The 24,825-nt window shown below is 42.5% G+C and overlaps 1 protein-coding gene across 1 annotated transcript in view; it reads right to left on the bottom strand.

The window, feature by feature from the left end:
- Positions 1 to 24,825, bottom strand: part of WDR44 (WD repeat domain 44) — a 176,293-nt gene that overhangs the window by 25,120 nt on the left and 126,348 nt on the right. The window contains exons 8-14 of the mRNA XM_082263435.1: positions 24,432 to 24,515; positions 22,264 to 22,370; positions 18,920 to 19,071; positions 18,670 to 18,808; positions 12,931 to 12,995; positions 8,518 to 8,634; positions 3,178 to 3,300 (exon numbers count right to left, since the gene is read on the bottom strand). Coding sequence (XP_082119561.1) covers positions 3,178 to 3,300; positions 8,518 to 8,634; positions 12,931 to 12,995; positions 18,670 to 18,808; positions 18,920 to 19,071; positions 22,264 to 22,370; positions 24,432 to 24,515 — 787 coding nt within the window. The remainder of the gene's footprint in view (positions 1 to 3,177; positions 3,301 to 8,517; positions 8,635 to 12,930; positions 12,996 to 18,669; positions 18,809 to 18,919; positions 19,072 to 22,263; positions 22,371 to 24,431; positions 24,516 to 24,825) is intronic.

The following is a 24,825-nucleotide window of genomic DNA, read 5'->3' as shown; positions in this document are numbered from 1 at the left end:
GTAATCTATCAATGACGGAAACTGCACTTTCCCAACATTGAAACAGCACTCCCCCGATGCCACAAAATATAATACAATGATTTTGTAAGCAATTACCAATTCTTTTATAGATACTAATAAAATGAACTGCCAGCTGAGTCCAGACTGCGAGTACGCATTAAAGTGTTATAAACACAACAAAACTAGGTTTTACTGCAATTTAATCAATGTTTTTACAATAAAGAGATTTGTTTTTCAAAAACAAGCTGAAGCGCTCCAATAAAGAGATTTCTATAAAGAAGCTCTTAAAGGGCAGTGGGAGGCTTTTCCTGCGCACATTGAGCAGAAGCCAGTGACCTGCATAGCATTACGCTGTTTAGTCTTCCAAATCCAAGAACATGACTAAGCTGCACATTCGCCTGACTGGGAGACGGAGAAATATGCTGTATCATAGACTCCTCTAGGAATAAGACAACATTGTTTCCCAAAACATGGATGATTCAATCCCACAACAAAATAAGCTGGGAATTAACCCCATGAGATCGGCCAACCCTGCTCATCCTTATTTGAGGACCAGGAACCCGATTAGGAGTTCAGATCCTCCACTTAATTCACTTTTTACAGACTGCTCTTTTTAAAATTTTTAGAAAAATTTTACTTTAATCTTCTCTTTTACCTTAACATAAATTTTTAAAGAGAAATTCCAGGTATGGATATTTTATACACGTTTACATTGGTCCAGCTTGGACCAATATATTATACCAGGCCAATGCCCCTGGAAGCTGGCAGACATCGCTACTCCAGCGATCTCCACTTGCTTCCGGGTCCAGCGCCAAGTGGCTGCCCTGCTGCATTCTGAACACAGGAGGTTGGCCCCTCGGTACTCTGCATTTTCTGAATGAATGTCAAGCTTTCTCCGATTGGACGAGGTGGAGAGCGTGAGGTCACTGCCCCAAATAACCAGGTACAGGCGGTCTCCGGGTTATAAACAAGTTAGGGACTGTAGGCTTGTTCTTCAGTCTAATTTGTTTGTAAGTCGGAACAGGTACTTTTTTTAAGTTTAGCTTCAGCCGAAAGAATAATTTTTTCGTTTTTTGGATAGCATAGGGAAGGATTAACACCCCTGTACCATTTGTTTTGCTGTCTGTACCCCTGTTCAGAAGATTGCACCTCACTTTCTGTCCCTATGACAACTGCATTTTGAAAATTCTGGGTTGTTGTGGAAACAAGGATTCTTCAACAAGGAGCTTCAGTGGAGACACCTTTTTCCCATGAGAACTCTTACTGGAGTGAATTTCCCTTCCTAGGGTTAGATTTCTCCTCACATCCTGTTGTCTCCCTCTGTTTGTAAGGCGGTTTGTAGCCCGGGGACCACCTGTATTCACAAGTTTTCTTACTTTACTCTGTCATCTGTTCACGTCTCTAATTAAAGAATAATTTTCACCTTTGTAAAAAAATAAATCAATGCACATCTTTTTGCAGGTAAGAAAATGTGCATTACTTATTTTACTAGGAGCCAGCAATGCACTGAACCCGTGATCTGCTGATTTTGGGTGCAATGCAGGGCTCGTACATCACACAGGACAGTGATTGGAAGCATCACTGAACTGCCTGGAGCGCTCAACAGCTTCCAAGTAGTTCATTGTGAACTACAAGCCGTCAGCTGCTAAGGATGTTGGTACGTGTAGTTCTCTGATTCACAGAACTCTGCGAATGAATGACACAGCGTGGCTGCAGTTTTTTAAAATTGGGACAGCGTGCAGGGAGAAGATCCTGCTCGCTGTCACAATGGGGTTCGGGGTGTAGCGGGGCTGTTGCAACAGTAACATTTTACACCCTGAATACGAGTAACATGGTACACAATGTGAACGTATTCTTTAAAGACAAACTCCAGGGAATGTATATGGAAATAAGATATGCTTTATGAATTCCTTCTGGCTGCATTTACCCCACACACATTGTACTGTCTCAAATTACATGTGTGAACATGCTAGCACACTTGTGAATTAGCATTTAAAGGAAACCTGAAGATCTATACACCAACTTAACCCAAACAAAGAAATGCACCAACTACCTAGATTCATGGGTGGCAATTAGTCCCACCTCATCCGCTTTCCTAAGTCAGAATTTTTGCCCATTAGTGTGACCAACAATGCATCTTAGGAAACAGGAGGCGGCAGGGTCAAGCTCCTGACCCATAAACGCAATTATTAAACACTAGGGCATGCTGGGCGCCTATGTTGCCTACAGTAAAAGTCAACCAGATTTGCGCAGTATTATCAAAGAATATAATACTTCAGGTCTGCATTAGGAACTGATTTAGGGACTTTCACTCCCCCCTCCCTCCCAAAACATAAGAACACGATTGCTTTGTTTTGCCCCAAACTCCAGAACAGTAGCTACATATGCAGCTGAAATAAACATATAACAGCTGTTTTACTGGCTAAAGGATTTATAGGTTACCCTTCATATCCCTTAATTTGCACAGAAAAGTTGGTGACCTGACTTTTCTGTACAGCAATTAAACATTAGAGCTTGCAGACCTCGGTGTTCCAACTCTGATTGGACAATAAAGCAGCACATAGCAATGAGGTCATCTCTTTGCTCTTCTTTTTGTCAGCATATATGCACATAACCAAACCTAATTGCTGCTTAGAATCTCTCCCTCAGCCTGAGAGTTGCTGTACAGGTAGTGGATACCAAGTCAAATGCAGGTCCTTGGTGCATTTAAAGTAGAACTAAAGGCAAAACTTTTTTTCCCCATTTTGGATAGAGTAATGAAGCGTTATAACCCTGCTTTTTGCCATCTGTGTCCTATCGGGGAGATTTCCCTTCACTTCCTGTCCTATAGCCAAGTGAGAGGAAATCCCCCCCCCCCCCCCCCCAAATTGCAGAAAATCCAAGGGTGTCATCAGGTCACCAGAACTAGTGTCCCCATTGAAGATTTCCCCCCTATTACTGTTCAGGCATCAACCTAAATTTGGGATTTACTTTGACGGATGATGGTAAACCTCTCTATTGGGGCATAGACAGATATAAAAACAGACAGGTGTTCTAAACCCTCTACACTATTCCAAGAAATTTAAAAAAATGATGCCTTTAGTTACACTATAAATATGCATTTATATTTTTAATCGTTATAAAAGTAAATGGTATTTACATCTTTGTGGAGCTCAAGATAAAGGTCAGCTCACTTACCCTCGGATGGAAAGCTATTGCAGTAACAAAATCTATATGCTGGAAGCAGCACAGACACTCCCTCCTGGATATGTGCCAAAGGCGAACTGTCTTGTCCATTGACGATGAAAGTAAGAAGTAATTCTATGGAGGTAAGAATAGTCAGCTCTTTAAAGTACAGCATGTGTTCTCTTCAACAACAGGAACAGTGTCTAGTCAACATTCTGATTATGTGCTGCAAAGGGATTATTACCAGTGGAGGCCAGGCTAAGGCATAACTGCCATTTAACCAGAACATTTGGACTGCTCACTATAATTAAGCAGCAAAATTTACTTTCTGGACATAAAAGAACGACTGTTAAATGTGGTACAGACAAAAATAATGATTGCAGCCTTGTTTTATTCTGCCAGAGTATTGATTAAATACTGCACTCTTCAATACTTAATGTAGAGTGTTCAGATGAATTACAGCTGATCTTTTCAGAGATCATCCAATTCAAATGAGAAAGTGGTCTCTGGGAATGAGGGAGGTTATGCAAGGTAAGCTTACATTATAAAAAGGACAAATAAAACGTGCTCTGTGTGGGTAAATGAGCAGCTTCCAAAATGTATTTATAGTTCTATCACAGGGAAGTTCAGTAGGCTACATACACATGTTCAATGTTAGTGGATAGGCTGACAATGAACGAGGGCTTACCATTGTGTAGTCTGAACTGTTCTCAATGAATGCCGCTTTAAAATCAAAATTGACATCAATCACACAATTTCAAAGCAGCATGTCAGTGCGACTTAAGGTGTGACTTGGTTGACATCCGTGAGATTTCATTCACAGATGTCTATGCAAGCCACACCTGCAATCGGCCAAAATAGCGCAGGAACTACTTTTTCAAATTGGTGTTCCACCGCAAAGCCGGCGTCACACTGATTTGAATGGTTCAACTTCTGACAATAGGGTGTGAGTTGTCATGCCATTTGAACCTGTCAAATGGCATGACAAGTCACACCGATGTGAATGGGGGCTAAATGTCTGAGGAAAACGTCAGCATTTTCCCAATTGAAGGGAGACAGTTGGCCCAAAACAAAGAGAACCTAATCTTACATTTCACACTTCTTTAATCTTAAGGATCATAATCAGATCTTCTTGTTTGCATTTCCTGTCACTCAACCTGCTGAGGACCTTCAGAGTGGCCCAATATTGTTTTGTATTTTTCACTTAATCTACAGTTCTGTGCAAAAGTTTAGGGCAGGTGTGATACTTATCCATCATGCCATATCAAGGAGCCTTGCAATTGGTCCCAAATGTATTCTGCAGCAGGACAATGACCCCCAACATGCAGCCAATATAATTAAGAACAATCTCCAGCATAAAGAAAAACAAGGCGGAAGTGATGGTTTTGCCCTCCACAGAGTCCTGATCTCAACATCATGGAGTCTGTCTGGGATTACATAAAGAGGCAAAAGGATTTGAGGCAGCCTTCATCCACAGCAGATCTGGGTTTAGTTCTCCAAGATGTTTGGAAAAACCTACCTGCCGAGTTCCTTCAAAACCTGCGTGCAAGTGTGCCTAGAAGAATCATTGCTGGTTTGAAGCCAAAGGAAAGTCACACCAAATATTGATTTGATTTAGATTTTTCTTCTGTTTGCTCATTTTGCAAATTGGTAAAAAGACAATTAACCACTTGCCGTCTGCTCACTAGAGCACTACTGCAGCAAAGTGGCTCGATAATGTCTGGCGACGTAGACCTACGTCACCAGACATTCCCCTTCCCCCCGCCGGAGGCTCGCTCCCGCTGTATTCAGTCACAGCGGGAGTCGGGCCAGGGGAGGAGCAGCGGCAATCGCCGCTGCTCTTCCCCGATCGTCGGGGATCGAGTGTGGAGATCCGCCCGCTTGTGTAAACAGAGCGGGCGGATCTCCTAAGTGACAGGCAGTGACAGATTGCAGGGTTCAGCATAGCTGAACATGCGATCTATCCCTGTGTCACTCAGTCACCTCCCCCCACACATGTTAGTAAGCACCAGGCATACATTAACCCCTCCCTCTCCAATAAAATTAACCCCTTCCCTGCCAGTGTAATTTTTACAGTAACAGTGCATATATATTGCACTGATTACTGCAGTAATGTCACTGGTACCCCCAAAAGTGTCAAAAATGTCAGTCAAGGGTCCGATCTGTCCGCTGCAATGTCACAGTCCCGCAAAAAAAAAAAAAAAAAAAAAAAAAAAAAAAAAAAAAAAAAAAAAAAAATCGCAGATCGCCATTACTCGTTAAAAAAAAAAAAAAAACAACACAAATGACAGAAATCTTTCCCTTAGTTAGTAAAACGCAATAACTTTTGCGCAAACCAATCAAAATGCGCTTATTGTGATTTTTTTTACCAAACATAGGTAGCAGAAAACAAATTGGCCAAAAATGTAAAAAAAAATTTGATTTTTTTACATTTTTTTGGGGGGAATTTCATATAAAAAAATGTGAAAAATATTGTTTGTTTTTTTTTCAAAATTTACGCTCTTTTTTTGTTTATAGCACAAAAAAAAGTAAAAAAAAAAAAAAAAAAAAAATCGCACAAGTGATCAAATACCACCAAAAGAAAGCTCTGTTTGTGGGAAAAAAAGGACGTCAATTTCGTTTGGGTACGGCGTCGCATGACGGCGCAATTATCAGTTAAAGTCGCACAGTGCCGAATCACAAAAAGTGGCCCAGACGTAAGACAGCAAAATCCTCTGGTGGTAAAGTGGTTAAAAAACATTTTTGGAAGCATTCTTACTTTACAGCATTTCTGAACACCTGCCTAAAACTTTTGCACAGTACTGTATACTAAAAATTTGACATGAAAAACAACGCTCTTTCTATGCTTTGCTTGTAACTACTATCCAAGCCAGTAAATATGGGCAGCAAAAACAGTAAAAACAGTGGACATTAGAAGTGGGGAAGAGGAATGCCAGAACAATTTTTCCATTAGGAGAAAAGGATTATAATAAATATGAACCTTAAGAGCAAAAACCAGTGATTTTCCAGAAATCATCAGTAATCTTTGCAGCAACCCTTTCCTAAATTCTGCTAAATTACACAGAAATTAGGGTTTGACAATACCCATGGAGAAACCAAGACTAAATTAGTAGCATCTTTGCAGGTACAAGGGTTCTTCAGAAACTTTCCAACTTTAAGTTTCACAGCCATCTTCAATACAGTGACAACTCTTATATTAAAAAACGGCAAAGGTCAGCTGGCTTGCCAGACAGACTAGTCACATGACACTCTCAATATGCAACTATTCTTAGGCAGCGCTTGCTAGAACACGTGAAAAATCTAATTTGTGTCTTAGTAAATCACAAACAACATACTGGTGAAATATGAGTCTAAAAAACACATGTACTTCACATATGTGCCAAACTATTGTGACAGTGCAAAACAAAAAGTCTTTTTAAACTGTGGAGTCTTGAGTGCTATTTGGTGCCTAATTCCCAGAGTATCCTCTGTACTGAATGTTCCACCTTGTGCTGAATTTACACACCAAGCTCACGAGATGTCAATGACCCCCTTACTGTACACCAAGGGCTTGTAGGTCCTTAAGGGAGACCTGCCCCGGTGTTCCTAATGGTGCAGATTCTTACTCCTCCTTGCGGTACTCCCGATATTATTCCCAGAGTTTAATGGGCAGGCAATGTAATACAAATGGAGAGCCAGCCTCTCTCAGTGTAAAAATCCTTAGACATATTTATTAAAAATTATCCAGTATAAATAGAATTAAAAAGTGGCACTATTGTAGTTCACTATATGACATAATGCTTGCTAAATTATGTTCATCAAACTCTAAAATTTTATCATGTGACTTGTGCAATTAAAGGTGCTAGGTGTAAAATATTAGATAGCTTCCGTATCAAATTTTATGCAGTATTATGTGCAATAAATAATAAATAATTGCAATGTTGCATCAATATATAAGCACCAGTTTAGTTATAAACTAAGGTAATCATGTGTTTTTGCCGATAATTACCTTAGTTTATAACTAAGCTGGTGCTTATATATTGATGCAACATTGCAATTATTTATTATTTATTGCACATTATACTGCATAAAATTTGATACGGAAGCTATCCAATATTTTATTTTACACCCAGCACCTTTAACTAATTGCACAAGTCACATGATAAAATTGTAGAGTTTGAGAAACATTTAGCAAGCGCTGTAGATAGCCTAAATCCCAAGGCTATTACCGACATCTTCTCATCTTCCATTCTATAGCTGCAGCCACATACTTCGATATAATATTCCAACAATTATTAATTACACAACACTTGGCGCAGGGGATATACCACTGGTATATTTTTTAATATGTGACATAACGGTCCAAACATGGACGCCACCTGTGATCTAGCAAGCGTTCCACTCGCAAGACCGGAAGTGATGCAAAGGAACACCCATCTAACATGTTCCGTCAACAGCTTGCAACGTCTTCAGATGACTGTACAGTTTAAAAATACTTTTTTTTTTGCATTATGTCAATTTAATCGTTTGGCATGTATGAGAGGAACAGGTTTTTAGATTCATATTTCACTAGTATGTTTTTTGTGATTTATTAAAACAAAAATTTGATTTCTCACAAGTTATAGCAAGCACTGCCTAAAAATAATTGCATAATGAAAAATTCCTTGTATAACTAGGCACAGGTGACTTTTCGGTTTAGAAGACATGACCAATTACTTCTCCTCCTGCCCTCACGGTTTCCAATGAGGATATAAAAGTGCAGAAAGTTTTTGGAGGACCCCTCATATACAGAAATGCTTTTTGAATAACATCATGAAGATTTGGTTTTATATGCACAGATGTGCAGTGATCAATTCTGTGCAGCCAAAATGTTCCAGCTGTGTAAAGTATTAGGCCTAAAACTGCGAGCCATCTGGCCCTTAGCATAAGCAAATGCCAGAGTGGCCATTCTCATAATTACTTTAACGGTGCTGCAGATTGTTATTGAAGACGCTTCCACAATCTGCCTGAGCCTGTATATCTTATTCAAGACTAACAAGTTTTAAAGGGCCACACTAGAAGATAAAATCATTAAAAACTTTTAAAGACTTAGGTGACATTCATTACATGAGAATATCTAATTAGCCTTTTGCATCTGAAGACTGTATAATGCAGCAGATGTTCCAAAAAGAAGGATATTTTAAAACGAAGAACAATCTTCAACTATTATGAGCCACATCAGTGGGAACTAATGGACTTACCTAATAAAACGTACTACATTATTAATACAGTATCCAAGCGGAGTAATTTCTTGCTATGGGTGATTGCACTAATTCACACGCTTTACTGAATAAAGCCACCAGAGTCAGCCAATGCTGTAATGTATGAACTTACTTTAGACCAGGACAAGTCGAGAAGGTCAGCTGTGTGCCCTTTGTATTTACAGAAGGGCACCTGACGAAATGGGGCATTCTTATCATCTGGGTCGGTATCATCTGCTCCACTGTAAACCTGCAAAAGTCAATCCAATAAGGCCACCAAAAAAAATAAAAAATAAATAAACACTTGAACGCATACTGAAGCAAGACAGTAAGAAATATATGGTGACAAAGAAATTCAAAGGGCCTCATTTATCAGCATGTCTAGGTTTCCAATTTCCTTTTCATCGCTACCAAATATATGCATTATTCTTTTTAATGAAACATGGAAGAAAAAACACTCCTAAATTAGGCTGGTAATTTACACCCCCCCACCCCAAAAAACCCAACAACTTAAAAATTTGAAAGAGGATATCCATTTTGTTCACATAAAAGAAAAGGAGATGTCTGGCACAAGCAGTGGGCATGGCAGCAGAAGAGGAAACAGGACAGGACACGCCCACCGCTTCCTCTTCCTGTTTTGGCATAACTTCTGCCTCCCCAGATTACCCGAACCTACCAGGAAGTGCAGGGAGCCACCAGCACTACCAGGAGCCCCTTTCAGTATCCACCACAGTAGGATCAGCGGGACTAGACTGGCTTGTTTCAGCAGTCTAGATTAGATGAGCACTTTTATCTCCATTACATTGTGAGTAGCCATTTTGTGGTTTCCAAACAAATAACGTTATGATATTACACTTAGAGCGGCGCTGCTCTTCTTTTCGGCTTATCCATTTTGTGCTGCTAGGTCAGCATGAAGTCCGCTGTTTAAAGAGACTATTTATTTTAACAATAATCTTCCCATAAGATTATATCTGCATTTAATACGTTTGATCTCTAAAAGCCTCACTTGTGTAGAATTCAAAAAACCAGACTGCTGATGGGAGCATCTTGGCATGCGAAGCATGCAGCTCAAGCAGATTCGGAGTTGACATGGTTTTGTATTTCCCACCCCTTCTCCCCTGATTGTACATAACAGTGTACGTAGGGAGGACGGTGGAGGGGTAGCAGAACCTTACTTCGAGTATTTCCATAGATATGCTGCTATTAGGTAAACTACTGCAATTCAGTCGATGGACAGCAAGTGTGTAGGCAAAGGCTGACCACCAAGCAAAGACAACAATATGCAGCAACAGAAATGTTAACAAGGTAAGCAGAAGAAAAACACATTCTGGAATTTTTCTTAAAGCACAATGTGTATTGGAAATATATAGTCCTCAATTAATGTATGTATTTGTATAAAATAGACAGGACCAATGTAAATAAGGTTATTAAATTGTGTTTAAACACAAACATAACCATATTCTTGCTCATTACAGATCCTGCTTCCTAATTTTCATGAATACCTAATGGCTGTAATTTGTGTTCCCTTCCACAACTTAAGTCTAGGAGTCAGACAATTCATTAAAATCAGTGCAGCAGATAACTGAACACTTGTCAAATAAATGAGTTTGAGTAACAAACAAAACTTTTTTTTTTTTTTTCTAGTTGTAAATCTCTATATTTAATATAATTACAAAAATAAAGAAGAACCGAGAAATTGCACACCACTATCAGACATTTGGCCTCCAATAAAGCTCCCGGACCCGATGGATTTACCGGGGAATTTTATAAATTATTTCAAGACATACTCCAACCCACTCTCCATCGAGTTTATACCCACATTTGGGAAGGGGGGAACACATCTTCCAACAGGGAACCTGACTTTAATAAAATTACTGGCAAAAAAAAAGGGAAAGACCCACTTGACCCTGGGGCCTACTGCCCCATTTCACTTTTGAACGTAGGCGTGAAAATCTTATCCAAACTAGTAGCCACCAGACTAGCTAATCTGCTGCCTTCTCTGATCCACCCTGCTCAGTCGGGCTTTGTAAAAGGTAGGACGGCTATGCTTAATATCCGGAAAGTCGTAGTAGTTCTGGAACAAGCCGCCCTGGGGGGGGACCTCGCCATCATCACCCTGGACGCCGAGAAAGCCTTCGATAATGTTGGCTTTCGTTGGTTGTCCATGGTCCTGGCCAAAATGGGATTCTCCGGGGCTTTCACCCATTTGATTGATTCCATGTATAAATCCCCTTCGGCCAGACTGATGGTGGTGGGCCTCCTCACGGGGGAATTTAATCTGCACAAAGGGTCGAGACAAGGGTGTCCTCTGTCACCCTTGTTCTTTAACCTGGCCTTAGAACCCCTATCCCGGTACCTGGCAAACCACGCCCCCCTACATGGGATCAGGGTTGGCACCCACGACCTTTGCACGGCTCTTTTTGCCAATGATGTCCTCATTTTTACATCCAACCCTGCCTCTGACATGCCAACTATAAAATCCATTTTTGACAAGTTTAAACTTTGTTCTGGTCTACGCAATAATTTCCAAAAAAGTGAAATATTACCGCTTACATCTTGTCCATCCTGCCCATGGTTAAATTTCTCAATTTTCCAAGTCGCCAAAACGCATGTAACGTACTTCGGTATTAAAAATGGCAAATCTCCCTCCTCCCTCTATTCACTGAATTACCCTCCGCTGATTTCAAAAATTGTACAGGAACTGGGCAGCTGGATGAACCTGCCTCTTTCCCTCCTCGGCAGATGCCATGTAGTCAAAATGGTTAGTTAGCTTCTCTATCCAATGCAAACTCTACCTCTTCTGTTGAAGCATAAAGATATTCAGCTACTAAATGCCTCCATTTCCCAATTTATCTGGAAGGGTAAACGTTCCAGAATATCCCTTAAAAAAAACTGCATCTGCCCAGGAGAGAGGGGGGCATTGGACTCCCTAATATTAGAATATACTATCTGTCATGCCGGTTAGGAATTTGTATCGACTGGATTACTCAATCACACCGCTACTCCTCCTACTCACTGGGAGGCATCTATGGTGGCTCCGTATTCTTTACCGGCCCTGCTCCACACTAAATGGAAGATTTTATTTCCTGCCCTTCAACACAATGTACTACTACGTGACACTGCCATTGCCTGGAGGGAACTTCGGAAGCTCTTGCATCTCCCTCTATACATCTCAAGATATCTAGATTCAGGGAAACCCTATTTTCCCACCAGGCCTGGAATCTGGACCTTTTACCCTCTGGAAACAACGGGCCTCAAGACGCTTGCTGATCTGTGTGATATGGACTCTGGCATCCCCTTAGACTTCACCTCTATTGCCAATACCTACTCTTTGCCACCCTCGCATCACTTCTGCTATAGGCAATGCTTAAGCTATCTTCACACAGCTTGTAAGAACGCATCCCTCCATTTCGGCTTTTCCATCCTGGACACTTTTCTTACAGATGATTTGAACAATATCTCCGTCATGTACAAACCACTCTTACTGAAGTCTACCCCCCCTTTATCAAACTCCTCAGTCGCAAACTGGGGTTAGGCGTTTCCCCAGCCGGACCTTCTATCCAGACTTCAGGCAGGGCTTGCCACAGCCCTCCGCTTGACCTCAAATGAGAACTGCAGGGAAACTCAATTGCAAATATTGCATTGTGCTCATTTACCCTTCTCTATGGACCCTCACAACCCACAGGCGGCAAGCTGTGCCTACTGTAAAACCCCTCGCCCAACCCTAGCTCATCGGTTCTGGCAATGTGCAGTTATCTCCTCTTTTTGGGACCCTGTTATTTCCTTCATATATGGCATCACTCAGATACGTATACCCAAAGACCCTTTCCTCCTACTCTTCGGATACTGGGATCCACAAATCATCTCCAGACCCCCAGATACTAGAACTCAACATAAAGACTGGATATTACTCTGTCTTCTAACATCCAGGAAATGCCTACTCAATAACTGGACGCCTTCCCTGAGCCCCAAAGCCTCACATGTTAAAACACTACTGCTGCATCTGTAGAATGAGAGACTGCATGTGGAGGATGGAAATCTGAATTCTCTTTAGCGATTTTTACGCCGCTGGCAGATCTTTATTTTTTTCTACGCGATCACATCAGGAGCAAGCTGACCTCCACGATCGATCAGCTTACCATACAGGATACTTGTCAAAATTTCGAAGGAAGGACTCGTTTCAGCCCTAGAATGTTTATGAAACTATTATCTATTCATCCACTTGCCCATATCCTCTCACTTCCATCGAGCTTAGTGTTCAACCCCTCCTTTTGTACCCACTACCCACTCTAGATGACCAGAATGTTGATCTTGGCTACTTTAACCACTGTGGTTTAGGACGTTAGGCATGATTAAGATGTTAGTTTAAGATAGATGGATTAATGTAACCTTTAATGATAAACACTACAATAATAACAATGTCTTCATTGAACATATACTACATTTTATGATTAATGTATACTGAAAGGTAATACAACTCCGCTTCATTACCCAAAAGACTAATCTCTGACCATGCAGTGTAAACTGTGTACCAGCAGATACATACCCCACCATCTGTATCAGATTTGGAAGAATTAAGACTTTCCTGAGATGGTGAGGGAGATACTCGCCCTAAAATGAGGAAAAAAAAAAATAAACAAGATCAGACAGAACAAATTACTGAAGGATTTGAGAAATGTTCACACATTCAAATGTCTGAAGATTCACTTCAGTTATCCAATCATGCGTAGAGAATGATCCTGTTTACCTATTTAATCCATGCATGATTGAAAAATTAGGGCCCATTCACACTAGGAGTCGCACAGGATAGCACTGAGAGTTCCTGTGTTATTCACATGCAGTTCTGTGTAGTGCGATTTCAACCCATTCATTTTGAATGGGCTGAAATTGCACAGCACCAAAAAGTATTGCATGCACTGTTTTGGAAATGCACTGCAACCAGACAGCATGGTACATTTGTGCACCAATGCGATCCGGTAGGGGCAAACACACTGCATTTGCCACCTGCAATTGGGGTGTCATTACCTTTGCACCGACAGCAGGTGCAAATGGCAAAAGCAGTGTGATTTTAATGAGGTGCGGGAAACTGGCACAAAATGTCGGTTTCCTGTACAGCATTCTAGTGTGAACGGACCCTGAAAGTTATTCTTCACATTTGATTGTGTGAATATTTCTTAAATCCTTAGTAAATTAGTCACACAATTCTCCGGTTAATGATGGGGTAGGAATCAAACTTTAAAACATAAAAGTGGGCGGTGAGGGGAGGTCAAACATTTCAGCATCATACCTAAACGAAAACTCAGAGGGCTGAATAAGTATACCACAAACCACACATTCTCCTGAAAATTAGGCCTTCAAACACAGTGAGTAACAACCACTCATTTGTTTCCATCAAGGAAAAGGAATTAGGACTAACATGGTATTTGCGATCTGAAAAGTCTTTCGGTGAATGAAACATCCATCGATGAACTCAGAGAAATGATTTTACGGTAAGTATAAAAATCCCATTTTCTTTCGTCCATCGAGGAACACATCGCTACATAAATCATAACTACTGGGACGTCTAAAAGCAGTGCGAACAGGAAAATGAGGTGTGGGGAAAATAAGCCAAGGCTAAACATAGGAGCCCTTAACCAGGACACAGGAGCCTTAACCGGGTTACAGGAGCCTCGTCTGAAAAATAAAAGGTTTAAAGAAAAAACACCCCTCAAGAGGGAACAGCCTCTTTTAAAACAGCAGGCTGTAAAACTTTGTGGCCAAAAGAAGCATCCGCAGATGGCAAAGTATCTATCTTATAGAATTTTGTTAAGGTATGCATGGACGACCAAGTGGCCGCCTACCAAACTTGCGATATTGATGACGGAAGGCCCAAGAAGCACTCAGCGCCAGAGTAGAATGCGCTATGACAGGGAAAGCTGGAACCTGAACTTTAATGGAATAGTCACCGTCTATCTGAGCCATTTGGAGATGGTAGCTGAAGGGACTGCAGATCACAGGGTGCCTTGTCAGGGCCTGCAGCTTACGCATGTATTTGCAAACGTGTGCAACCAAACCCGTTTTTAACGCATACTGTTAGACAGGTCAATTCGGTTGGTCGCTGGCTGGTTGTTAAGTAGTGACTGGAAATTTCTTAGTTTTTTTGATTTGCGTCCACCCTTCCAGTGCTTCTTACCACTAAGACCAGTTATAGGTGGAGGCGGTGACCACTTTTTGCAACACTGAAGAAGCGTCCAGCCCTTTTCTTGGTCCATCTGTAACCACAAAAAGCAAGTCTGACCTCTGAAAAGACAGCATAGCTGCCAGATACACCCCAATCGCACGAACCACATCCAAGGTATACAAAGCAAATTCCTTGGGATGAGCCGGCTTGGGACACAAGGAAGGCAACACAATGTCCTCATTGAAATGGAAGTCAGAGACAACTTTGGGCAGGAATGATGGACAAGGTCGAAGAATCACTTTATCTCTATGGACCAATAAATAGGGACTGCGACAGGATAATGCCGCCAATTCAGACACCCTGTGGGCCGAAGTAATAGCCACCAAAATTGTCACCTTCTGGGATACTGTATATTCTCAAACTGAGGTTTCTGGAAAACTTAAAGTACTAAATTTAAATCCCATGGTGGCAAAAGAGACCGTAAATGGTGGAGCCACATGTTGAACCCCCTGAATGAAGGTACGAACTAAAGAGTGCGTGGCTAGGGGGGTCTCTGAAAGAATATTACCCGGGCAGACACCTGGCCCTTGATAGTACTGTAAGGCCGAACTTTGGATCAATGCCCTCTTGAAGAAAGGTTAAGATCCGAGCCACAGAAAAGGATCGAGGATGAGCACTAATCGACTCATAATAAGAAATGTACGCTTTCCACGTGCAATGTAATATGTTGCTGGAAGACTACTTCCTCGCCTTCACCATAGTAGGTATCACTGATCCAGACAGGCCTCTGTCCCTCAGTACCTGGCTTTCAATAGCTAAGCAATTAAAACCAGTGACTGTATCAGCCCTTGGGACAACTGGTCTTCTCTGAGAGGAAGCCCCCAAGGGGGGGGTTTATGGCCACCAGACTGATTGGAAGTACCTCACCCTTGACTCCTTGCAAGAATTGCGGAAGAAGCCTGAGCCGAGGATGATACTGGCCTTACCGTGGCCCTTGGGTGCCTGCCAGGGGAACCCGTGATCTTACCACGAACCTCCTGTGAAGCCGAACCTGCTAAAGGAGCTGCATGTAGGACTGTGCAAACAGAACTGTCTTGAAGGTGGATACCACTAGAACCTGTATGCAAAATGGGAGCGAGAACTATCTGTGTGACAGCAGCCGGTGAATCATGGCCTGTGGATCCTGAAGTTTGTCCAGAGGAAGGACCACTCTGCTCAGAATTAGAATCAGACCTAGGTAAATCAATTTCCTGGACAGGGAAGGGGGGAACTTTAGGTAGTTCGGACTCTCATCACCTGAACCTTTGCAGGAATTAAATCCGCACAAGGAGACTCAGGACCTAAAAAACCTGAAAAAGGACAAGCTTTGTCCCTTTCTGGGTACCCCCAAAAGAATAATGGGTGAGGGCAGACCTTCATGCTGAAGGGGCCTTGCCTGCGGGTCCGGATGAGCTAGCTCTAGGCTTGCAAGACCAAGGATCCCAGAAGCGCAAAATAATTTTCTATGTGCTGAGAAAGAGGGCCCCTGTCTGCAACGAGGCTCCTTCCCTTTCCTAGACTGTGGCAGGAAGGTACTTCTCTCCCCCCCCCCCCACGATTACCCTAGTGATGTTACCCAGGGTAGCCTTGAAAGGGCAGATCAATGAGCGCTTTCTTAGAGGCTTGGTCTACAGACCAATTCTTAAGCCACAGTGAACCACTGCTGAAACAGAAATTATGGACAGCACAGGAGCTGTATCCAAAGCTGCATCACAAATAAACTGCAGCCCATGGGCCAACTGGTCTGCTAAATCACATAAGCAGTGGGGATCTGCTCACCCCCCCAACCCCCCCCCCCCCCAGGCCCTGGCGCAAAAGCTTGGCCCATTCAGTTAGGGTCTGAGAAACCAGGGCTGAGGCAAAGACTGGCCACAATATCGAACCAGCCATGGTAAACATGCTACGTGCCACAGCCTCTGCTCTCCTGTCAGCCGGGCCCTTAAAGGACGGATATTCCTCTACTGGAATCGAGGTTGCTTTATTCAACCTGGAAACAGGAGGGTCCACCAGTGGTGGACTAGTCCACCTTTTTTTAAAAGGGACTCCTCAAAAGGGTAATGTACAGCAAAACATTTGGGGACCACAAAGGGTAATTTGTGTTGTTCCCATTCCTTACAGGAAAACCTGTCAAAATAAGGCACATAAGGAAACACCTTTGGAGTGAGAGGTGACTTATGTGTACCAAACGACACAACCACGTCCGTGGCTATATCAGCCGCATCTTCCATTTTTAAAGTCTCACGCACTGCAGTGATAAGCGAGTCTACAAGCGATTTTTAATTTCGCTGCTGCGACCATGGAGGAATCATCTTCACTATCGGATGGATCTGGGGGGTGTGATATTAAGCCCCCCTGGATGAGCCGCGTCCATTGCGGCATCAGGCTCAGAATTCGATATGACAGACTGAGCAGGGAAAGGTGGGGGGGCGCTTTCTCCTGGGCCTTTGCCCACACGCCACTTCCACCCTGGGACACTAAGGACTACATGACCACCATCAGTGGAACCATTGGAAGCTGGGGTTCCGAGTGACCTGCCACCTCCATGAGGGGGTCAGTGGGGGAGATGTGACTCTGAGGCTCCAAAAGGAATAGAAGATCTTGCAGTACAAAAATTATCTTTTAAAGCCACTAAAGGATCCCCCCCAAGCCTCAGGGTAACTATCAGCAGAGATAGATAGAGAGAGATAAGAGAGATAAGAGATAGAGAGAGAGAGAGAGAGAGAGAGATAACCTAACCTGGACCCCCAAAGGACTCACCCCTACTGATTGGAGGAGCGCCGATAATTGGAACCAAGCATCACCATGAACGCTATCCCTGTTCATATGTCCCAGGCACAGGAAGAGTAAACTTAGAAGCAAGAGGAGGAGCTTCAGCATCCCCACGAGGCTTCTGTCATCTCAAGCGTCTCCCGGACTAAGGGGAAATGGCCGCTAACCAGATACCAGCCAGACTAAGGTAAAAGGGGGCCCCCTCCTGAAAACACACGTTAGGGGAGACTCCGCCACGCACTCTGCACCGGTCTCTGCACTGAGACCCCCCCCCCCCCCCTGCACTACACCCACACTGCAAACAGTGGGACATGCACCTAGGGGTCTCCCAACACTGGAACCTCTCGAGGCTACCAGGGCAGGACACACTATCCCAGGACCCTTACAGAGTGGGGATAGCGGGGGGAAAACCTAGGGGTCTCCGCTGCCCTGGGACCCCCAACAGACTCCAGGTCCAGACAAGGGGGAAAGGGAGTGGGGCTCACTGAGGGATTTTTAAGGATGGGGAGTAGGGAACCTGGAGGTTACCCACGTCCACCCCAAAAAAAAAAACGGCAAAAGGGGAAAGGGGGGACTGTACTTACCCTTCCATGGTGCAGGTAACGCTCCAGACAGAATCCTCACCACCAAAGTAGGGGAGCCGTCGGGCCAAGGGACTGCTGCGACTCAGACCAAAGCCTGGTCGTATGCGACCCCATGTTTAACTCGTGGGCCAGCCTCTGTCTATGAGGCTATGTAGTGGCTGACCCAGCGGGTAGCTGCGGTCTGTATGCGCTTGCTGGCTGGGGGGGACCACTGGATCTAGATTATCCAGCACGTCGCCCAGCCCAGCAGTTGATTGTAGATCTCCCAAGAGAAAAAACAAAACAGATAGAAGGAAGGAAAAAAACTGCTAGGACCAGAGATCCCAGTCGGGAGCCTAGGCCCTTACTCCTGACTAGACAGATTAAAACTGATTACCTAGAGCAGAGAGGAGGTTATATATGAAGCAGAGGAAGGCCCATGGGCGTAGCCAGGTGTTTTTTGTTTTTTTTCTGCCTAGTCCTACTCCTGGAGGCAATATAACCCAGTAGTTATGATTTATGGAGCGTTGTGTCCGTCAATGAACAAAAGAGAAATAATGTTTTGAATCAGTGGGAGGAAAAGTGCCCCAAAGGCCAGATAAAAGCAAGAAAAGGGCGACATCCGGCCCCCGGGCCGCAGTTTGGAGACCGACTTATAGTAAGGTGAGATAAAAGTATTACAGTAACGCATTCCTAAAACAAAAAAGGTATTTTCTTATCTCACTGAAAACCAAGTAATTTAGCAATCTCTTGCCTTCTGTGTTGTACTTAATCCTCATGTTCTTGAAATAATCAAAAGCATTTTTGAGAACCCAAATTCTGACAATATTGTCCTGTCCGGCTGAGGCAAGCAGCCGCCCACAGTGAGAGAATTTCATGGTCCAGACAGCTCCCTGGGAAAAAAAATAAAGAAATATAAAAAAAAAAACAAAAAAAGAAGATTGTGGGCAGAACTGTGTTAATAAAAATTAATAAAAGCTCTAGCTAACGGACACTAGCATTACCATGTGCTCTCCACTCAGGTCCTGCACCACTCTGATTTGCTCAAAGTCGTAGGGACCCTTGAAACCATGAGCAGCTTTGAATTTCACAGGTCGGGTGTAGGGCATTCCTTCATCATCACTGGATGACTGGTCATCTGGGTCTGTGTGAAAAACTAAGATGACAGGAAGAGAATATAGTACACAAACTTGTACATTTTCAAGCAAGTTACAAGACAAAAACACATTTCATTAACCCGTTTCCCACCCAGTGTCCCTTTGACACGGTCTTTATGCTGGGGGTCGGAAAGGATCGGATGACCATGGGACCAATAGGCTGACACAGTGGCCACATGCTCAGAAACCGGTCCTTCGAGCCACTGATTATTAGCAGAGGCGGGGAGCAGTTTTTGACAGCTCCGTCACTGTTCAGAGTGCACTCTCAGCATTGAAAGATTTGCCGCCTATGGACAAATATGTGTGGCATGTAGGCCCTAAATCCACCCGCTTTGCCACAGTACATATGTGTTACATGGCCTGCAAGATGGTAAAACTATTCATTTTATTGCTTTAATGGGGCAACTGTTTACATCTCTAAATATAATCAGTGTTGGGGGTAACTAGTTACAAAGTAACTAATTACAGTAACATTACTTTTTTTGGTAACGAAGTAATGTAACTAGTTACAATACTAATATTGGTAACTACATTACTTTACTAGGCTATAGGAGGTAACTACACTACTTTACTAGGCTATAGGAACGCGCTTTCCTTCGTTACCCAAGCCGTGCGATACAATCGTTATTTCGAAGAATAGAGAGGGATGAAGTTTATGACTTTTTTGTTGCACTTTATGTTTTATTCTGTTTTTTCAGGTTTTGTTCTCATGTTTCCCAAAGCCTGTGTTTATACAATAAACTAGATGCAGAAAGAGTGTCATGTATCTTCTTCTACACGGTCAATTAAGAAAGAGGAGAGTAAAGTAATAAGTGGTGAAGTTATTTTTCAAATGCAGTAACTAGTAAAGTAATCTCGTTACAATTTACAGAAGTAACTAGTTACATTTTTTGAGTAACTACCCCAACACTGAATATAATCTACTAAGAAATGTGTCAACTTTCATAATTTAACGGTACAACATGCAGTGGTGCTATGCATCTAACAAATGAAGCTTCTTGTTTAGAGGAGGGGGCACAGAGGTGACCACAGTGAGCGTCTTTTCTTTCACTACCATACTGAGCAATCAGCAAACAAATCTGGGATGGCTAAGCTTTGAGTTATTGCTGATTAGCAAACAAAAAAAGAGCAGATGAATACAAGATATGCTTTCCATTTCCAGTTTATAGAATCACTTAAAAAATTCATTTATTTCTCTTAGATCCTTTAATGAATTAAGCTTCCTTAGAGGAGGAAGCACAGAGATGGCCGCATTAGTGAGCTGCTGTTCCTTCGCTAAGTGATTTGTAAGCAGGGGAGGGTTAGGCTTTGGGCTGAAGTTGGTTTGAAAAAAATAAATAGAAAGCAAAAAAAAAAAAAAAAAAAAACTTTCCAGTTCTCATGTATGATATTTCAAATAAATCCCATAAACATTTACAGTACATTTTCTACACCTTTTTTAAAAACAATATTAACCTGGATGGCTCAGTAGTAAGCATGATACGCATAGAAATGAGCATAAAAAGGTTCAGCTGCAATTTGGAAAGGGTTCCGATGAAAAATTTTGGAGCTGGAGGCTACCGACACCTTTAACTACAGCTGGTTAAAGAGTGGGCCAGGAAGCCGGCCCCTGCATCCATAACAATGGATGATTTGGGGGGTTTCAGCTGAATGTAAAAAAAAATAAAAAAAAATTGTTGGCAATAAAAAGAAATTGTGAAAAAAAAAAAAAAAAAAAAAAACCCCAAATGGAGTTCCCATTACAATCCGTACAAGACCCGAAAGGGCTTGCTATAGATTAGGGAGGAACCCCCACGCCGTTTTTCCGCAATTTTTTTTTTGCCATTCATACCAGATCATTGGCTCCGCTATGGATTTTGAGGCGAACCCCATGCCACATGCCCTCAACATGGGGGTGGTGCTTTGGAGCTCTGCCCCTCCCCTGCCCCAAAGCACCTTGTCCCCATGTTGATGGGGACAAGGGCCTGCCCGGTGGTTGAGGGGGTCTGCGTGCAGGGCGCTTATTGAAATCTGGAAGCCCCCTTTAACAAGGGGGTCCCCAGATCCCACCCCCTATGTGAATGAGTATGGGGTAAATTGTACCCCCTACTACTCAACACAAAAAAAAAAAAAAGAAGTGTCAAAAAGACATAAAAAGACAGTTTATGGCAAATTTTTTTTTTATTAAAAACAAAACACTGTCCCCTGGTGTAGATCCATTGTCCATCTCGGTGAATGCTGCTGCCACCTGAACAAAAAAAAAGAAAAATTGTATAGCACTTGTCGCTGGCTCCACCGTGGAGCAGTTCTAACTAGCTAATAGGCAGGACCACCTATGCCCCCGGTGGCCCCGCCCTCTTGTAACATCTACCGGGGCATGCTGGGTCGATGACATCACAAGGGGTGGGGGTCACACCGTGAGGTCACCATGTGACTATAAGCTAGTTAAGAACAGTCAGCTTGCGGAGCAGGCAGGCAGCGGGGCCAGCGTTGGGTGCGGAGCTATTTCATCGCGATTGACGATGGATCTACATGAGGGACATTGTTTTTGTGATTTTTAATAAAGGATCTGTCATAACCTATCTGTTTTTATTTCTTTTTGACACTTTTTTGGGTGAATGAGTAAGGGTACAGTGTACCCCATACTCAGTCACATAGGGAGGGAAGGGCGGGACCTGGGGGCCCTCTTTTGAAAGGGGGTTTCCAGATTGCAAGTCCCCTGCCTGCAGACCCCCACAACCACCGGCCAGGGTTGTGGGGAAGAGGCCCTTGTGGGGGCAAGGTGCCATGTTGAGGGTATGTGGCCTAGCATGGTTCACAAGAAGGTGACCCCCCTTTCCTGGCCTGCATGCTCTGGTAAGGGTCTGAAATGGATTTTAGGGGTTCCCCTCAAAATCCATACCTGACCCCTACACCTTTTTTTTTTCCAATTAAATTGGTGTTCAAAATGGATGAGATGTCCAATTTAGATGCGTTCCTATCCCGCATTTGAAACACACCACTCAGAAAACGCAGAGGACTTTAAAATCACAGCCAATTTGCAGTGCCTCTGTACCGCATAGATGTGAACCAGCTCCATAAAAAGCTGGTTTGGTTCACATATCATGCGAATCAGATGTGGTTCAAAACGCATCTGATTTTCATATATGTGAACAGACCCTTAAGAAGCAAAAGCATATTGAGTATAAAAAAATAGCATGTAGATTACTGACCCTCATCTCTAACGCTTTTCACTTTATTCACCGCCCTTTCACCATATTCTTCTGCCAGATGTTTTGCTCTTTTTACCTTTTTTCCTAAAAATTTCTTCAGTTGTGTCCTTGAAAAAGAGAGACAAATTTAAGAACACCATTAATGCACTCAGACAAAAAGTACACTATTTAAATATTACTACTTTATCATACCCTAGCGTTTCGTTAAACTAATCTCATTAACACAAAAAAAAAAAAACGTTTTGGATTAATTAGGACTGCCATCAGTTTTTGTTTTTTTTATTTTTATTATTTAAGGTTTTCTAATCACTTTTTGTCCTGGAAACGATATAGGAAGTAATGAAGAATCTATTACCAAAAACAGTATTCTCCAGTGGAAGATTCTTTTGTTTTGGGGACAGCAATAAAACATAATATTTCCCCATTACTGTCTGTTCTAGTCACAAAGGTCACTATACGAATGAAGAACTAATCTCCGCAGTGGGGACACGGATGGCAGAAAAACCTGACAAAATGTTATAACCCACCTTTTTGGCTTCAGACATAAAAGGAGACCAAAGTGAATTTAACAAGTAGTTGTTACAACAGCAAAAAAAGTAAACAAAAAGGAGGCCATCTACAAAGAAATCTGGCAAAGGGGGCTTCATGAAAAATGATATCCTCATTTAGGATGGCCATAGAGAACAAGATATCATTAAAAAAAAAAAATAATAATAAGCATACCTATCCTTACATGAGTCACGAAGGGTCAGGATCGGACTCTTCCTAACAGAAAAGGGAAGGAGAGACCCCTGAGAGATTTTGCAATAAGCTCCTGATGGACTGAGGCGCTTGTTAGATCCCTTTTGCAGTACAGAAATAGCACAATACTGGAAAATGATGCTCAAATTCATGAGTGTACCTTGCTTTATTCATCTACAGCCATCTCTAGACATCCAGGATAATCCAATAAGACAATGGAGAGGCTGAGACAGAGCAAAATGCTAAGATCTATAGAAACTATAGTTAAGGCAGATTATGAAATGTTTAATGATTACATTAGGATTTGTGGTCCTTGTCTGTTTTTGAGAGCTAAAAGCTTCTATAAGAATCCAGTGATGAGGTGTCCATAGACATCAGATAGACTCCCGATGCCAGCAGTTTTTGGATAATGATTTACCGTCTCTGCTGCACTCACAGGACTCCGAAGCCAAGGTTTCTTCTTAGGTGGAATAGTGACTGGGCAGGCATGGCCAGCCTTAGGAAGGTACCTGGGAAGTCTCTGAAAATAACTAAATGTATATACCAGAGCAGTAACATACAGCAGTCGGTTCTAGGCCCCTTTCACACAAGCCAACCAATCGGATCCACCTGTCAATTTTTCGGGTGGACCAAATTGGACCCTCCATTCTCCTCTATGGAGCAGCGGGTGAATTACATCCAACCACCCATAGAGGAGAGCGGGCTGTGTCTGTGTCCGCTCTTAATAAGCAAAGTGGTCAGGGACAAGCCATCTGCTTGCTTAGCGGGGATTGGTGGGCAGATCTCCTGCTGAGCAAGTGTACTCCTGACAGAGTCCCCCCCGTCTTAAAAGGGGAGACTAATTACTGAAGTCCACCTGTGAAGAACATCAACATGTAAAGTTCAGTAATACAACAATAATGGTGTCATTCTGTATAAGGGTCCTTTCACACGGCCGCTCTGTGTGTCCGCAAATCATCCCATCCGTTTGCGGATGATTTGCGGACATAATTAAGTGAATGGCACTGCGGATGTCAGCGGAATACCATCCGCTGACATCCGATTTTCCTCCTTTCAGTTCTGTTCCGTTTTTTCGAATGGAACAGAACCCTATTTTTTCTTCTGTGTAAAAAACGGAAAGGAAGGAAAATCGGATGTCAGCGGTGTCATCCGCTGACATCCGCAGTGCCATATACTTACATTATGTCCGCATATCATCCGCAAACGGATGGGATGATATGCGGGCACACGGAGCGGATGACAGAAATGTCATCCGCTCCGTGGAGAAAAAAATAAGTCCCGCAGCGGACCTTTCACACGGAGCGGCCGTGTGAAAGGACCCTTAAGTTTATTTTATTCCTGTCATATGAATGCAAACCTTTGCTCTCTCCCTCTCAAAGAATACAACAAGATTGTAAATCAGAACAATAAAAAATAAAAAAAATTACGTTTTCTGCTTCAATTTTCCGCCATCTGTATCGGTTTGATGAGGTTGCATCTTCTCTTCATCATCGGATTGTGCAGCATCATTACTAGAGCAGATGAAAAAAAAAAATGAAAAACCATCACAATACTGAGTGATGTAACAGTTCACACCAGGCCATATTACACAAAAGGAAAACATGAAAATGTCACTGCTGACAGTTAAAAAAAAAAAAAAAAAAAAAAAGACAAAATTACAAAAACTTTGCCACTACCCTGGCTATATGCATATTTTTTCTCTATACTGGGACAGTATTCTTCAATTTTTATCTCAAAGCTTAAATGAGAACTTTACACATTTTAGTAATAAACTGTAACAAAAGGAAGAGTTTGCAAAGAACTTCAGACACAACCAACAAT

Source organism: Pelophylax lessonae (genome assembly GCF_965119305.1).
Source record: "Pelophylax lessonae genome assembly, chromosome: 7".
Classification (NCBI taxonomy): domain Eukaryota; kingdom Metazoa; phylum Chordata; class Amphibia; order Anura; family Ranidae; genus Pelophylax; species Pelophylax lessonae.
The sequence above is the reverse complement of the archived record's forward strand: the minus strand, read 5'-3'. Positions and strand labels throughout refer to the sequence as shown.